Raw genomic sequence first — 15647 nt, 5'->3', positions numbered from 1 at the left:
CGAGTAAGGAAAACGAATTTGATTGGTCGTTATCGAGCGGGCGGGATATTCAAAGCTTGGGGCGAGCCCGAGCTCCGTGTGTGTGTGCGTCTCTCAGACGTTTGAATGACGGATGACGGATCCAATATCAGTGGCTGATGAATCGTGTACAGGCTGACGTATAATCCGTGCGCCTGCATTATCCAATGCGAAAAAAAATATACACACTTTCATCCCGGATTTACTCAAAAATAGAATTTTGCACAAAGTTTGGCCTACATCGTCTGAAAGATGAGTTATCACATTAATTTTATGATCCAGAGTGGGCTCAAATTCAGTTTTCTTTTCTGTACACCTTTAAATCACAGTAGCATAAACTCATTTGTTGAACACAGCCTGATGTAAACATTAATAAAACACAGGCAGCTCCATGTTGTCCCTGTGTGATGTTCAGGGACAGGTCAGGACAGTCTGAAGACAGAGAGCTCTGAAATGCACCGTGAGGCAGTGACAGGTCTGTAGGCTACCTTCGTCTTGACCACATGTCAGCTGCAGCAGAGGAAACTCCGCTGCTCTCAGCTCCACTGCGACAAGCGCTTTTTAAAAAAAGCCAGCGCGGATCCAGTGTATTCGGTCGGTTTGAGCTGTGTTTAGGCTGCATTAAAACTCCTCAGGCGGTGATCAGTGTCGGTGGCTTTTTAACTCGTTAAATGATTGTGCTCCAGTGTAATCGGTACGCCTGAAACTCATCCATTGAGAAACGTTCTGCGGTGCAAAAATAAGTGCGATTAAAATGTGTTAATTTTTGTGTAATGATTAATCTTAATTAACGCGTTAAAGTCCCGGCCCTATTATTAACATGTGTATTGGGTACCAGTAAAGAGTGTGGACACACTTAATGAGAAGATGAGTCTCAAGATTTGACTGTTCCTGGATGTCAGTTGGTTTTTCCTTCTTTCTGTGGTGCCAGAAAAAATATGCTAAAGAGTCTAATTAAACTAAAAATGTGAATGAAATATTCAATAAGGGATTTGTTAAGCATGATGAATTTGGGTATTTGACCATCTTGGATCAAGATCCAAACTGGAATACACTTTTGGAACCAATCCCTAGACGGTCGACATTTTAGTTGGCAACACCGATAGATTATGGGATTTAGCTCACCACCGTCTGAAACCATCTATCCATTGTTTCAAAAAGGACAGAATAAATTAAAAGGAGGCAGAAACAAAACAACACTTTCCTCCTCCAAAATAAGATGCAGTTTATGCTGTGACCCTTATTGGCCAAGTTTGTATCAGCAACTGCAAAAAAAGGTTCTGCTCTATCTGTATTAAATGGGAAAAAAAGAGGAGGTCTTCTAGGTTAACACACACCCTTTTATGTTTATTACGGATTACCTGAGGGCTTTAAACTACAGAGGATGACACCAGTTGTTAAACTCAAACTGGCCAAGAACATTGTTGCATGTCTTTCTGAGAGAAAGGACATATTCAAAATCAATGACCATTATGTCCTTAGTTCTATTACTATATAGGCATTACATTTTCTTACATTTACCCTCAGTTGGTAACTAGAACTAATACATACAGTAAGTCCTGCTGTTTCCCCCTCTTCTCCTGTTGCTCTACAGGTCTTTCTACCCTTAACCTGAGGAGTATGGAATTATTCTTGCTAATGTCATCAAGTACTTGCTCTTGCTGGGAATTGTTGGATCTCTGTTTTAATTATAAAGTATAGGATCTCAACCTACTCTACTGAAAAGAACCTTATGATAACCTAGCTGTGAACGGCACTTCTTTTGTCATTTTCCTGGTCTAAAAGCTGGTGGAGCAGACTGTAGTATTTGTATGCAAGCAGGTGATGAAAGGGTTGGTTACACTATAAAATGGATGTGGGCAACAGCACTACTTATGTCAACACATCAGTGTATGCAACATGTTTGTGTAAGTCTGTCTGCAGGCACAGTCTGTCATGCAGACTCTCGTGTCAGTGCACAGACAGAATACAAATTGAGCTCCAGGACATGTCAGCATTTATCTGTGGCTAAATGTCAAGAGTGGAAATCTGTGATTTAAAAAAAATTGAAGAGAAAATACACATAATTTAGAGCACTTAAACTATTTAATGCGTCTGGCTTCCTCAGTCTCAGCCATATTTTTTTCTCCATGCAACAAGGTTCCCTGGCCAGATTCAAACTTGGGTTGTTGTGGTGACTTGGACATATTTTTTTTATGTATAATAAACATCCACCCATAATTATTTAGCAGCATTTACATCCTATTTACATTGGGGACAAGGTATTGTAGTTAGATAGATTAGGAGGAAAATATAATGGAATATTGTACTTGTGGTGTTTTTTGTCCTTCTACTTCACACTTACTTACAGAACATCATGAAAATACAGTATTATAAAGTTACTCATTTAAACATTGGCCATAGCAGAAACCGTATAGGGCAATAAGTATGCAATTCCCAAATAACAGCCCTAACAAGAGTAGAAAAGGGTACCAGCACATTTAAGGACATGCATCGCTTTTCCTGCTTTTTAATCAAGTTAGATCAAAGCGACAGACAGCAACTGAAGGCTGATCTATCATGGACAGATCAAGAGATCAATTGCCTTTCTCAGGCAAGAGGATGAAGAGATGGAGAGAATAGTAAGGGGATTAGGAGATATGGACAGATAGATAGGCAGAGAGACAGCCAATGGCCACAAGGTATTAATTGCTTTATATTGCTGAAATACACGCTGGAAATGCATGTTGATCGAGGAAGATGCAGAATTTATGAGGAAAGTCAACTGAAACACACACATTGGTCTTTCAGTCACAAACGATATGTTCCTGCACTGTGTCTTTTTATGTTTTTCACAAGGTGTAAAAGAAAGATGTGTCATATTGTTCACTCAGACTGCTGATTTGTTTGAGCAAATAAACAAACTTACTGCCAGTGTGGAGCTGCTGCTGACACGGTTTTCGTAACTCAGCCTCGCGCTTTTCTCATCAGGAGTATTGTTGGCCAAGAACGCTCTCTGGATCACTCGCTTTGGGGTCTTGGTGAAAGAAAACGCCCTGGTGACCTAGCACAAACATACACAGATAATGTGTCAGTAATTGGTGTGTTTCTGTTTTGTTCAGCAGTCTTTTTTGTTGGTTTGCACTGAGCACCCGTTAATTCTAAGGTCAGTTACACAACCTGTTGTTTTTTACTTGTTCCAAACAAACAGTGAGAGGGGCTCACCAATTACACCTCTTTTTGGAAGAGAACCATCAGCACAAGGTTATTATAAATTTAGATCAACAAATGTAAAAGCTTTCATTGACAAAGAGTAGCCATTCAAATTATTAGGTCAAGATTAAGAAAATAAAAAAAGTGAGTGTGTCCTTGTCTTGATGGTCTCTCTGATTCTGTTTCAATGGATACCATGCTGGATGATGGTAAAATGAGACAAAGATTTTCTGCCAATGTTAAAACAAAACTCCCATCACAAAAAACATCTCTCTCCTTGAGAAACCAAGCTAAATTAAGTGTTGTCGATGGCCTCCTTTTAAATCACAGCGTAGCTCCTACACGGTAAGTAACAGGCTGATATTACTGATATTATCATCCACCTGTACAATCCTACTACACATGTCAACTGTCTAAACTGTGAAAATTGAGTTATTACAACTTACACTGAAGTTATATTGAGATGACCTGACATTTCAATTGTGACATGAATAATTGCACCCAGTTTGGACCTTTTGTAGTTTACAGGACTGACTAATACTTATATCTGTCCTTTGTTTCTTGTCACTTACTTTGCTGCCTTTTCCCCTGGCAACCATTGAGTGAAATATGAAGTTATCAAACTGCAGCAGTAACATCAGGAAAATGTTGATACTTGTTACTTATTGGTAAATACTGTATATGTCGATACTGGAAAACCTTAAATAAACTCTGACTATTATTGACAACTGGAATGTATCATTAGTCAATCCAATTAAATTTGTTCCCCGTTTCTTCATCAGGTAAATCTGATTCCTCAGTTTCAAAAGCCTGGGTTGGCTGAGATTAGATTATCGTTACTCCATTAAAGTAATTGCATACATTTTTGTTACATCCTCATCAGATTTTAAAAAAGTAGGATAGTGGAAAAGAGACAAAAGATGACAGGCAGAAAAAACATTGGGACCATTGATGCAGCAGTGCTGGAGCATTTGAAACCTTAGAAGGCAGCGTTAAGCTATAGATATCCCTGCCAGCTTAACTTCCACCAAGTTATTGGCCCACATGACAGCAGCTGGGAAGCAACACCAAGAAAAGGGAAAATTGTAATTGGCAAGGCATCCTGCACCATAACCTCTTAACTTCACTGTATTCAATTATTGTTTCCTCCAATTCTTCCTTGTGGAGTTATAAGTCAGATAAACAGTCACTGTTCTGACAGTGTCAAAAATTAATCTGCTTGTTCTGAAGATTCTTTGAGCTAAAGATTCTAGTCTTTAGCAAAAAAAACTAATTCTGCATCACACACTTACAAATCAATCAGCCCTATCTGTTTTCAACAGTCAGCTTTGTTGTTGACAAAACACTGGATTTTTAAAAGTTCATAGCCTTTTAGTCATAGTAACTCTGAATTTTATCTGTATAAAATGACCAAGCTACTAAAAATATCATTAAAATAAAATAGATGTAGTGCTTGAACCGACAGAATCGAGTTGACTTGAGGTTTTCTCCAACACTGATTGGAATTGTCACAATTCAGGGAGCTGCACTACCCCGAACAATACTTGGCTGCTCACCATATACAGTATATGATATAATGACCGACCCTTGGAAGAGTGGGGAAGGTTAATCATGAGAAATGGGTTGTTCTGCCTTTACCTTTTTAGAGGTCTTCTTAATGGCCCTGGAAGCTTTGCTCAGGGTGCTGTCCATATCCTTGGTGCTGACCTGTAGTGAGTCTGGGTCTGTACACTGAATCATGTCCTCCTGGTTGCAAAACAAATACAGTCTCAAACTCAACATAATAAATGATCATTTAAAGTATATAATCCATGTAATCAATGACAATAATTACATTATGCTTCCCTGTCAAAACAGTTGCGAGAGGGGTTGAGAAGTAAGATTCACACACAGTCTTTAATTCTCTCTCCCCCTCATTCTGCAGTTCTTTTTTAACAAGCAGGGCTCCATCTCGTTGGTATTCACATTGCAGCGCTGACCCAGTGAAAACAGCATTAGGAATGCAGCTGTGAGGCGGACGGACCAGAGGCCTACATCACCCCCTGCTGCTTGCTCCGCTAAATACAGCTAATGGCCTCAACCCCACATCTTCCAGTTGGCTCAGTAATCGTTAAGCTTCATCAACTCAAAACAAGTCAGTTCTCTGTACAATAGTGAGCTGGCACGACTAACAGGTATAGTCTTTATGGTCTATATTTCTCAGTGTTATAGAGCCAGGTGTTGCCCAAAAATTATTAAAGAGTGCTTCAGTGAGCCACACTGTGTGACATCAACTTTGATCACATGAACATCCGCACTAGTTTAATTTGACAGAATACACCTTGCTCCTGCCAGAAACACTCATTAGAGCACCAAATATGTACTAATTCACAGCAGTTGTGAATGATTGTGATGGTTCGCAAGAAGAAATACAGGAAATTACTGGGTCTTTAAAAATATCTAAACCCATGTTATTAACAGGGAATAAAACATGTAGTTAGTTTGTTAAACCAGCAATTTGTACTGCTGAGAGGCTAATGTATTCATTGAAAGAGTATTTGCTCTTTTTCTTATTTGGCCTCTGTCCACATAAATAACATAACTCACACAAATATATCCTAAATCCAATATCTAATAAATAATAAATAGAAATAGACCATAGAAGATATAGCTGTAATGCTGTTATCTGAAGACATGTGTGAGTAAAAGAGTGCAAGTGATTGAGACAGGGCTAAGGCAGTAGCTTACAGCACTGATAATTACTACCATGTTTGGGGTTTGATGATGGCACTGAGACTGATGGGACAAATCGCCCATGGAGAAGAAAAAACTTTGATCTTCCAGTGTAAGGTGAAGGTGAGCTATCACAGCTTACTTCCCTGCCGACCGATCGGTCAAACTACCTACATTGTTTTCTTTGTGTGTGTGAGTGTGTGGCTTCTCACCGCATCAGCCCTGCAGATGGTGTTGGCAACATGGCGGCAAAGTGTTCGCAGCCAGGCGCTTTTAACCGTCTCCTCTCCGGCCAGTTGGAAGCTGAACAACAAGTTCTCCTGTTCAGTCGGGGGACGGACCACCAAGGCGAATGCATTCACACACTCTGATGGGAGGAAGTGGAAAGAGCAAGAAAGACAGACAGTGATAGAGTGAGAGAGAGAGAGAAGAAAATGAAGAGCGACAAAAAGAAGGGAGGGGGGAGAGTAAGCCGGTGAAGAGATTGAGATGAAGAGAATGAGACAAAAGAAAAAAGCACAAGGATGATTGAGGGAGGTAGTTGGAAGGGGGGAAAGGGAAGAGAAACAGATGGAAAGAACAAAAGACAAATCAACTTCAGTGCTTTATCCAAACTACTTAAACATCAACCATCCCTGTTCTCTGTGAAAAAGACTCCATTTGTCTCAGAACAATGTGTTCTCGCATGAAACTAAAGGGGAGGATGATAAAGAATACAGAAAACTTTGCACTTCACATTTTCACCAATGGTCCATATATGTTTTCATAAATGTTGGGACAGCAGCATTATTCTTTATCTGGCCAGAGGACAGTATTTTAGGCAGACAGTAAATGTGAAACAAACAAAGAGCAGAGAGAACTGGTATCTACTAAAATAAGACAGCAGGTTTGTGTCAAGCCTAGCTGATAAAAGTGCAGTACAGGTAATATTTAATTATTTATATTATATAATTCAAAGATAAGACTAACAGGACTGAGGAAATATTTATGTGAACTTAATATTTCAGTCGAAGAAAAGAGTACTACTTCAAACATGTCACTGCCATTTGCAGATGAAAAGACTAAATCCTATGATATTTGAAATCAAAGCACAATTAATCAAGTCAGGACTGTCTCAGTGTCAATACCTTCATCATAGTCCAGAGTAGACTAAAGGTTACTAAATTCTTAGCATGTTTTCACCTCAATAAGTATAGGTTGTACAGACACATTCTTTTGGGGCTTTTTGTGCCTTTATTACGATAGGACCCTGGGAGAGAGACGGGGGGACAACACGCAGCAAAGGGCCGTCGAGGGTGGAATTCGACCCAGGGCTGCTGCAGCAAGGACTATAGCCTCTGTTCATGGGGCGCCTGTGCTATCGACTAAGCTATACAACGCTCCATGACTGACACTTTCGAAAGATTTATGTACATTATGAAGTCTATTTCAACTAAGCAAAACAATTTACATAGACCTTACAGTGTTAGATTGGAAGGTTAATAATTTTCGGGGTTTGTCTTGAAATAATAGACACCGAATATGTTTTACTTGCTGTAACTGTCTGTGTTCATACAGTCCATGGAAAGACTCATTCCTGCTGTGCTTTCCAAGTAAGTAATTGGGGGGGGGTTGAGCTTCAACAGTCTGACTTAGACACATCATGTGGATATCTTCAAAGGTTACTGTTTCCCTGTTTTCACAGAGAGGTAAATTCCCCAAGTTTCCAACACTGAGCTGCACTGGAGGGAAATAAAGAGGTAATATTCTACAAAAACAGTTTGAGGAATGAAAATCGCCTGAGACGTCTATTTTGAGGACAGAGTTGAGAACTGTAATCGTTTTCTTACATAAACTAGAAATGTATATTTTTGACAGTAAAACACCCCCACAAGACAAGTTAATGTTGTGATGACCGATGACTTCATTTGCTGTGGGTGTGCATGTTGTTACCCTCTGTGTCCTGCAGGTCCAGCACTCTTCGAATCTGGGACAGCGGCATCAGTGCAATATGTTTGAGTGGCGGCGGCGGTCTCGTCTGTCCCAGTGGACTCTTAAATGTATTGATCACTTTGTGTCGTTTCCTTGCAATCTGGAGAGACACAAAAATATACACAAAATGAAACAGCGGCTATAGAAATAAATCGTATAGAAAGGCATCATTCAAATAACATTCAGAGCTGATATTCGTGTCCTTGTATTTTAAAAATTTGGCAGTTTGGCAGTGTGGAGGTGAAGCTGCTAGCATTTACTTAGCAATAAATCAGTGAGGCATTCATAGAGGTAAACGATGCAACTCATTAATGTCACATTAATTAGGAGCTGAGAGATGAAAGAGGAAGGAGGAAAAGAGGAAGATCAAGAAACGGGGGAGAGGATAAAATAGGACAGTACATAACAGGTCATTGTTATTTTGTGAGTGGAGAGGGTGAGTGTGATTATATGAACACAGGAGTTAATCAATGACTAGTGATGATGGAGAGGAATAACGAGGCTACCCACTCTAACACAACATTCACTCAATATACATAAAGGACTACATGTCAAACTGTCGGAAATCCATGTGTTCGGCTGATCAACACACACTCATTAGGAGGTGTCGCTGACGCCCCCCAACGCCACCACCCACTGGCACCCACCTCATCTTTTTCATGACTGTCTGCCCTGTCCTTATGCTGCCCTTTTGCTAATTAACAGACGGACTGTGTCAGCAATGATAGACTGCACAAACGTGAATTGATCACCTTTTCATCTTGTTACTGTGCCAGAGGGTCCTTTTTCCTCCTCACCAGTGAATGAGCACAAGGACCTCAGCATGTGTTTGAGAATATAATGAGACTCTTTCGCTCATTTGTATCTCACATTAAAAACACACAATGCATTGCTAAATTGAATTTTCAAAAATTAATGATAAGATCTAGAAGAGGATCAATACATTAACAAGCTGAGTTAATGAACTTTGAACTTTATTAATGTATATGTGATTAACAGTTAGGTTAACAAATGATATTAGTAAATTAAGCAGGAATATGTTTTATACTTGTTTTAGTATCTGTGTGCATTCACACCTCAAGGCAGTCATTGAAGAGGAAGAGTGTGACATGTTCTCCACGGTCACATGGTTGGTCTCCTAAGGCGATTGTCTCTACTCGGTGAACCAGACTGCGATGGGATGACAGCAAGTTGGCCTGCAGAGGAAACAAAAGACCCATATTGAATCCTAGCTAGTCAAATTGAACTCCATACCTTTCTCACATTATCTTAAGCTTTTCCATTGTTCTAACATTTTCTCTCATAATTGACTATCCTGTTAATTATATACAAAACAGTACAAGCCCTAATGTATTGTACTGTGCAAACACACACGTAATCCATATGTACTGTCTAGAGCTAGACTGCAGCTCTATGTGCTACCTACTGCTGTAACATGTTATGTCAAAATGTCATAAGTAAAAGAATGCTATATCAAAATGTAAAAAAGAAAAAACAAACGAAAATATTATGATATGATCTGCATACTACCTATTGCTGTAACATGTTATGTCAAATGTCATAAGTAAAAGAATGTTATATCAAAATGTAAAAAAGCAAAAACAAAAGAAAAAGATTATGATATGATCTGATTATGAAAAAGATTTTATTCTGTGGGTAATGGGGGCGGGACTAGATAAGCTTTTGCTTCTCCCGCTTTCCCTTTCGGCCATGTGTATTGTATTATTTGAACTAAGATGAAGTGTGATGATGATTATTTAAATTGACATGCCCGAAATAAACAAATTGATTGATTGACTGTTCTTGTTCACATGGAAAATAACACACAAACATAACAAGCATTCACAGTGTTGCTTGGAAAAAGAACATGAATCATTGGGTCAGTGACATCCACAGAAGCTAACTGGAGTCTGGAGTTAGTAAATGTCAACAAAAACAAAATGAAGGTGTAGGTTAGCGTTACTCTGACATACAAATACAACCAGGAATCCTCAATAAGTGAAAAAAAGAAATTCAGAGTTACAGCTAAAAGCTGAGAGGAATCGACAGATGTGCTTAACATCCTTGTTCATGAGTCTACCGCACGCAAATCCGCCTCTGGGCCTGGACCGCTCTATATCATAGTGGGGGAAATTCATTCTCAAGGGGATCAAGGTATCCGGGAGGATAATGTCACGGTGTCTGACTGTCCACCTGCTCAAACACAGTAGAAGCTGGATGATGCATCAGGACAGTGACCCTAAACATGGACGTAAATTTACTACAGAATTATTCAAAAGAAAATGGACCTTTTAGAGTGGCCCATTAAGAGCCCAGACCTTAATTAAGCAGATATGCTATTCACACAGTGTGAGTATGTCACATTCTTAGGATTTCTAGTGTGACACTAGAAATCCTAAGAATGTGACATAGTAAATGTAATTCTGTGAGGCCGATTGCTACAACATTCCTTCTGAATATTATGTAGGGTTCAACCACATCTATCAAAAGCTATTTTGTTTGAAGTCCTTAAAATTTGGATGGAAGCCTTGGATTTCAATGCTTTTGAAATTGTTTTATATCCTTGCCCGGATCTATAGCCCTTCCTGATTTTGTATTGATGATGATGATTACAGCGTTAATTCTAGGACATTATATACACAGATATGTGCTTTTCTAAACTATGTCCAGTCACTTTGTTTTTTTCACAGATAGACTTCAATCAAGCTCTTGATAGATCTCCCACTATGAATTGAAAGAGTCTGTAATATGTGGGTTCAAACTAACAATCAACGTGACATAAGGAACTGTAATGATGATCATGCTCTGCAGATTAACAATAATAAATAAATCATATTCCTCTTGGTCTACACTACTGCATGAATGGAAAGAGTCAAAATCCTCAAACTTACAGGACAGCCATCAACTTCATAAACAACATCAAAGATCTGCTTCTGGCCCTCAGTCTTCCTCTTGTCCTCGTTGATGTGACTGTTTGGGAGGAAAAGAGAGGAGCAGTGATGGAGGGAACAGTTAAACATGAAAGTAACAGTGCGTTGCAAACGTCTACGACAGCTGATGGATTCTTGAAATCATAAACATATTGGCTAAGTAGTTTTATTTCTGATGTTGGAACATTTACTGAAGCTATTTTCCTTTATCTGGATAATTTCATGAATTGCAGTGTTCCAACTTGATAAAAGGCTGCTGACTGCATAATCATATGAATAAACTGGTGTACATCTGTGACTCTATGCATAATGTCAAGCTCGAAAAACTTTTTTGATAATTCTAAGCTCAACAATGGTCAATTATTGGTCAATACTTTGGAGAACATTCACGTACCAGATGTAGATAAAAGGTATTACTGAACAATACTAGCTGTCTGATCATCACAAAAGAAGGGGTAAGGTCACTCACGTCATGACTTCTTTCAGAGAATCAATTGCTTTTTCCAGCGTTATCTTGTCGGGGTTGTCATCTGCTGTGTGCTTCTTAATGTCTGTAATGGTGAAAGAAAGAGGAAGTAGGAAGGTGGGGGGATGTAGACAGAACAAAAGTGATGAAAATCATGTGAGTAGAAAAGAGCACAGAAGAAGTTAAGAGGACACAGACAGGTGATAGGAGGCGGGAATGAAAATAGAATGATGAGAAAAGGACAAAGTGGGATTTAATTAGCGCAAAAAATATTTCTTTCTTAAAAAGGTTGTGACAATGTGTTTGTGTGTTACCGTTGAGAAGAAGGGCCACGCTAGGCAGCCTCTGTACAGGTCTGATGAGCAGCTCCACCAGCGTCTGCCTGCCACACTCTGGCTTGGCCTGGTTGATCTGTAAATTCAAAGCAAAGCATTAGTGTGATATGTTTGTGTACAACCTACTGACACTGAAATGGAAAGCAAAAGTTTGCACTACAAGCACACTTCATCACTTTATACCTTTAGATGAAAAACCCACAGTAAATGGGAATTTGCACTCAAAATAGCCTCAGTTATTTGTGGCATGCACTCTGCAAGATGTAGGATTTCAGCTTTGTTCATTCATTTCATATTTATATTGTTCACAGAAAAACTTTTAAAACTGCTGAGGCTATTTGTCCGTAGGTACAGTATAGGTGTATTTGTATTGAAAAGCTGTTTTTGAAAATATATATTTTATTAATCAAATGTATCTAATAAAGATAATTGTCATTTGGTGTGAACGTAACCGAGCCTCCCAACCTGCATCTGCAGTATTTTATTTGTTGTCCTGTTGCACCATGGTTGATTATATCACCACTGCAAAATATATTACTTGTATGTATTATAAAGTTTGCATGTACACAAGAAACCATATTACTAATGTAATGCAATCTGAGTAAACATCTACTTGCACCATAGTAACTTTGTTACAGTGAATACTGCACATGAATACACACTTGGGGCAGTATTAGATTTCCATTTCCATTACAAATTTATTTTAACTGTAGAAGCGACACAAAATACTGATTTCTGACTTGATGTGTGTGCTAGAGAGGATAGCACATACATCACAGCCTGATGAGAAGGCAGGCTCAGCAGGCACAGCTTCTCCTCACAGAGTTGAAATGTCGGAATTTTACACTCAGTCAAATGTTCAGACTCTGGAAACATATTTAGACTCTGAAAAGCTACTTAGTGTTACATTCAATTTTCATCAGACGTGGGAGGGTGTTGTTTAAAATACCAGGACATATTGCTATTTCTATTTAATTCTACTCCTCAGTTATCACACCATCACTTTTCCTGCCTGAAGATTTTTGTCCTGTGGGTGTGTACTGATAAAATAAAAAAAAACAAGAAACACAATTACATCTAAGAAGTCAGCATTCTTCAAGTCAAATGTAAAACGAGAGATTTAAACTTCTACATGATATTTGAGAAATCTGCTTGTGTTCTGACTAAAACTCTGTATCTAATTGCACACAGATACAGTAACTCTCCAATACTGATGGAGCTAGAAAACTATGCTGTGGTCTTTCATGTTTCAGCTACACTGTTTATGCAAATGTGCAGTGACTTTTAAGTTGGCTTCCAGAAATGTAATGTGAGATGAAAATCAGACTTTTGCTTCATTTTAAGGGACTACAACCAAAAGAGACTGGGAACCAATCCTAGTATGTCTCAGGCTGCAATAAGTTCATCCACCTCAAAACTTGAGGACCCCAGACATTTCCAGTCACTCCCATCGTTCCTTACGGTCCTCTCCTGGGGGCCCTTCTGTTCATCATCTATCTACTTCCTCTTGACCGTATATTCTGTATATTCATCCGTAACCTTTCTTCTCTGTATCTTTCTAAACTCCTGTACATCAAACAGCCACCCGCACTATCAGGTCATCTTCCATCCACTTGACCACCATGGGGGCTCGAGCCTTCAGTCACTCTCCGTCTCTGGAACTGCCTCTCATCTGACATCTGTAACACTGATTCTCTATTCATTTTCAAATCCCACCAAAATATACATCTATTTAAACTGGCATATGCAGTCTGATTGTTTTCCATCTGGTCATTCTAATGCTTTTTTTTTTCATATTGATTGTATACGCTGTTAACTTGTTTTATAGATTTATTGTTTTGTTGTTTCAACTCTGCCATGTAAGACGACTTTGGGTGTTTTGAGAGGAACCTATAAATCAAAACGTAAAAATGTATTATTACCCACTGGTCTCAACTGTGTCATAGAGATAACGTACATTAACCACACACTGTAATGTATGCAGTAATTTGTGATGTCTCTCTGAAGTATTGTCACACATCAAAGACTTTACCTGTCTTTTTTTCTTCTTTGTCACCTCTTGCCAGTCTCTTATAAAAAAATGTATCTGTGTGTTAAATCCACCAGTCAAGCAAACACACACGCAGTCGAAAAACAAAGGTCATACCTTGAGAAACGCATGAAAGCGTGGCTTTTGTTTCTCACATCGAACGATGGTCTCCTTGCTCATTTCAAAAAAGTTGACAAAGGGTGGGTAGGCCTTCACCAGCTCTTTTGACTAGAAGAAGATATGAACTGGTCAGAGTTGCACAAAACAAAAAGAATACATTTGCATATTAATACTTTACATTTTTTGTGTGAACTCACATATTTAAGAATGATGTTGCCCACACTTCTTTCCTCTGACCAGTCTGTCAGGAGCTCCTCAAGGTCATGCTGGCACAAATAGAAAATAACAGTTCAGTGACACCAGTTCAATAATTACACCATCATAACAATTTGGACATTTTTAATATCCTACCTTTATTCTGGTGTGAACATCGTAGATGTCTGGGATGCAGCCAAATATTGTTTTCATTTCTTCTTGGGCTAGGATGGGTCCGCCTACCTGTCCCTCTTTCTCCAGTGGATATTTGAAAAGCTGAACATTAAAACAGATAAAGAGAAAAATAAACACAAATATAAATCATATTGATTTCTAACACAAAGTTGCAAAAAAAAAATTGTGAGGCCAGGTCCTGCTGTCCTGCCCTGGGTCTGGGACTTGTATCAATATGTGTAATACCTGATTGGACCAAAGAGGACATGCGATCTACTTCATCAAGTGGAAAAGAAAATTGGTTCATTGGTTCAAGATGGGACATTATGACCTGTTGATTTACTTGCTCTACAAATACAATCTGCTTCCTGGATCTGCTTGGTTTTGCATTTTAGGGATGGGTCTAATTGTGTTTTGGTCTACTCAGATCCTATCTTGCAGTCTTTGTCCTTTTTTAAATAATCATAACACTAAGGTCTTCCCTTGGTCAGTTTTTATTGTCTACTATAGTTTTTAGATAATATCACCATCTGCATGAATATATAAACAAGTAAATAAAACACTACCACACACACAAAGCATTGCGTATATTACATAAGAAACAATTTTGGAGAAAGTTATTTTGGTAAATTACTCACACAGACAGGGAAATCATATAATATTTTGAGAGCTTTTTTGCTCTTATTTTTCATCAAAAGCGAACAAGGATTGTTAATGAAATGGGCAGGATTCAAATGAAGTACAACTCGCATACAGTGATGACTATAGACTAGCATACAGTGATGATTATAGGGTTGGACTTTGTTTAATGGCAAAGAGAAGCTACTGCATAATTATTTAGATGATTTTAGCAGCGTGTGGCAGGTTTGGTATTGGAGTCAATACAGAGAACATCAAGGAGCTTAACACACAAGTTATCATGAGGACATGGAACAGTTAAACCCCAATCGGATACAACAGAAAAGACAGATTACAAGAGAGGCAGATGGCAAAGAGAAGATGCTTTGAAGATAGAAAAAGAGACGGGGTGAACAAATAGGAAGCAACAACAGTATGGAGGAAGCCTAACAAAGATAGTAAAGAAAAGAAGTAAAAAGAGTGGAAGATTTTGAAGGGGAGGGGAAGAGAAATGGTCGGGCAGGTCATTTTCTCCCTCACTGGTCAGCTGTCTGAGTCTGCTGGGACCAACTGATAAGACAGGCCAAGTAAGAGCAAGCACGCACACACCTTTAATGGTTGTAGCTTAGCCTGAAAGTGATGTCAGGGGCGACCGACAGGCGAACCCGTTAGGTAGTGTTCAGACAGCGCACACACAGACACACACAAACTTACCTGTAGGATGGTGCTTAAAATGTCCACATAGTTGCTCTCAGTCTGGTAGAGCTCCTTGGAGACTTGCCACCTGGCTGACTGCTTGGCCACAACTGGAGTCGAACTCCTGGACGGCTTCGAACTCTCTGGAGTAACAGAAGCAGCAGTGAGGAAGACAGACAGTTTTTAATACT

The 15647-nt window shown here is 39.0% G+C and overlaps 1 protein-coding gene across 5 annotated transcripts in view; it reads right to left on the bottom strand.

The window, feature by feature from the left end:
* Positions 1–15647, bottom strand: part of ect2 (epithelial cell transforming 2) — a 42128-nt gene that overhangs the window by 8494 nt on the left and 17987 nt on the right. For all 5 annotated transcript variants that reach the window (XM_085773793.1, XM_085773797.1, XM_085773795.1 and 2 more), the window contains 12 exons: positions 15475–15599; positions 14125–14244; positions 13971–14039; positions 13771–13881; positions 11604–11700; positions 11293–11374; positions 10785–10863; positions 8970–9089; positions 7855–7993; positions 6135–6289; positions 4849–4956; positions 2927–3061 (listed from right to left, as the gene is read on the bottom strand). In XM_085773793.1, coding sequence (XP_085629919.1) covers positions 2927–3061; positions 4849–4956; positions 6135–6289; positions 7855–7993; positions 8970–9089; positions 10785–10863; positions 11293–11374; positions 11604–11700; positions 13771–13881; positions 13971–14039; positions 14125–14244; positions 15475–15599 — 1340 coding nt within the window. The remainder of the gene's footprint in view (positions 1–2926; positions 3062–4848; positions 4957–6134; positions 6290–7854; positions 7994–8969; positions 9090–10784; positions 10864–11292; positions 11375–11603; positions 11701–13770; positions 13882–13970; positions 14040–14124; positions 14245–15474; positions 15600–15647) is intronic.

The sequence above is a fragment of the Trachurus japonicus genome, chromosome 4 (assembly GCF_045865225.1).
Source record: "Trachurus japonicus isolate A0001 chromosome 4, Traja_1.0".
In the NCBI taxonomy this organism is placed as follows: Eukaryota; Metazoa; Chordata; class Actinopteri; order Carangiformes; family Carangidae; genus Trachurus; species Trachurus japonicus.
The sequence above is the reverse complement of the archived record's forward strand: the minus strand, read 5'-3'. Positions and strand labels throughout refer to the sequence as shown.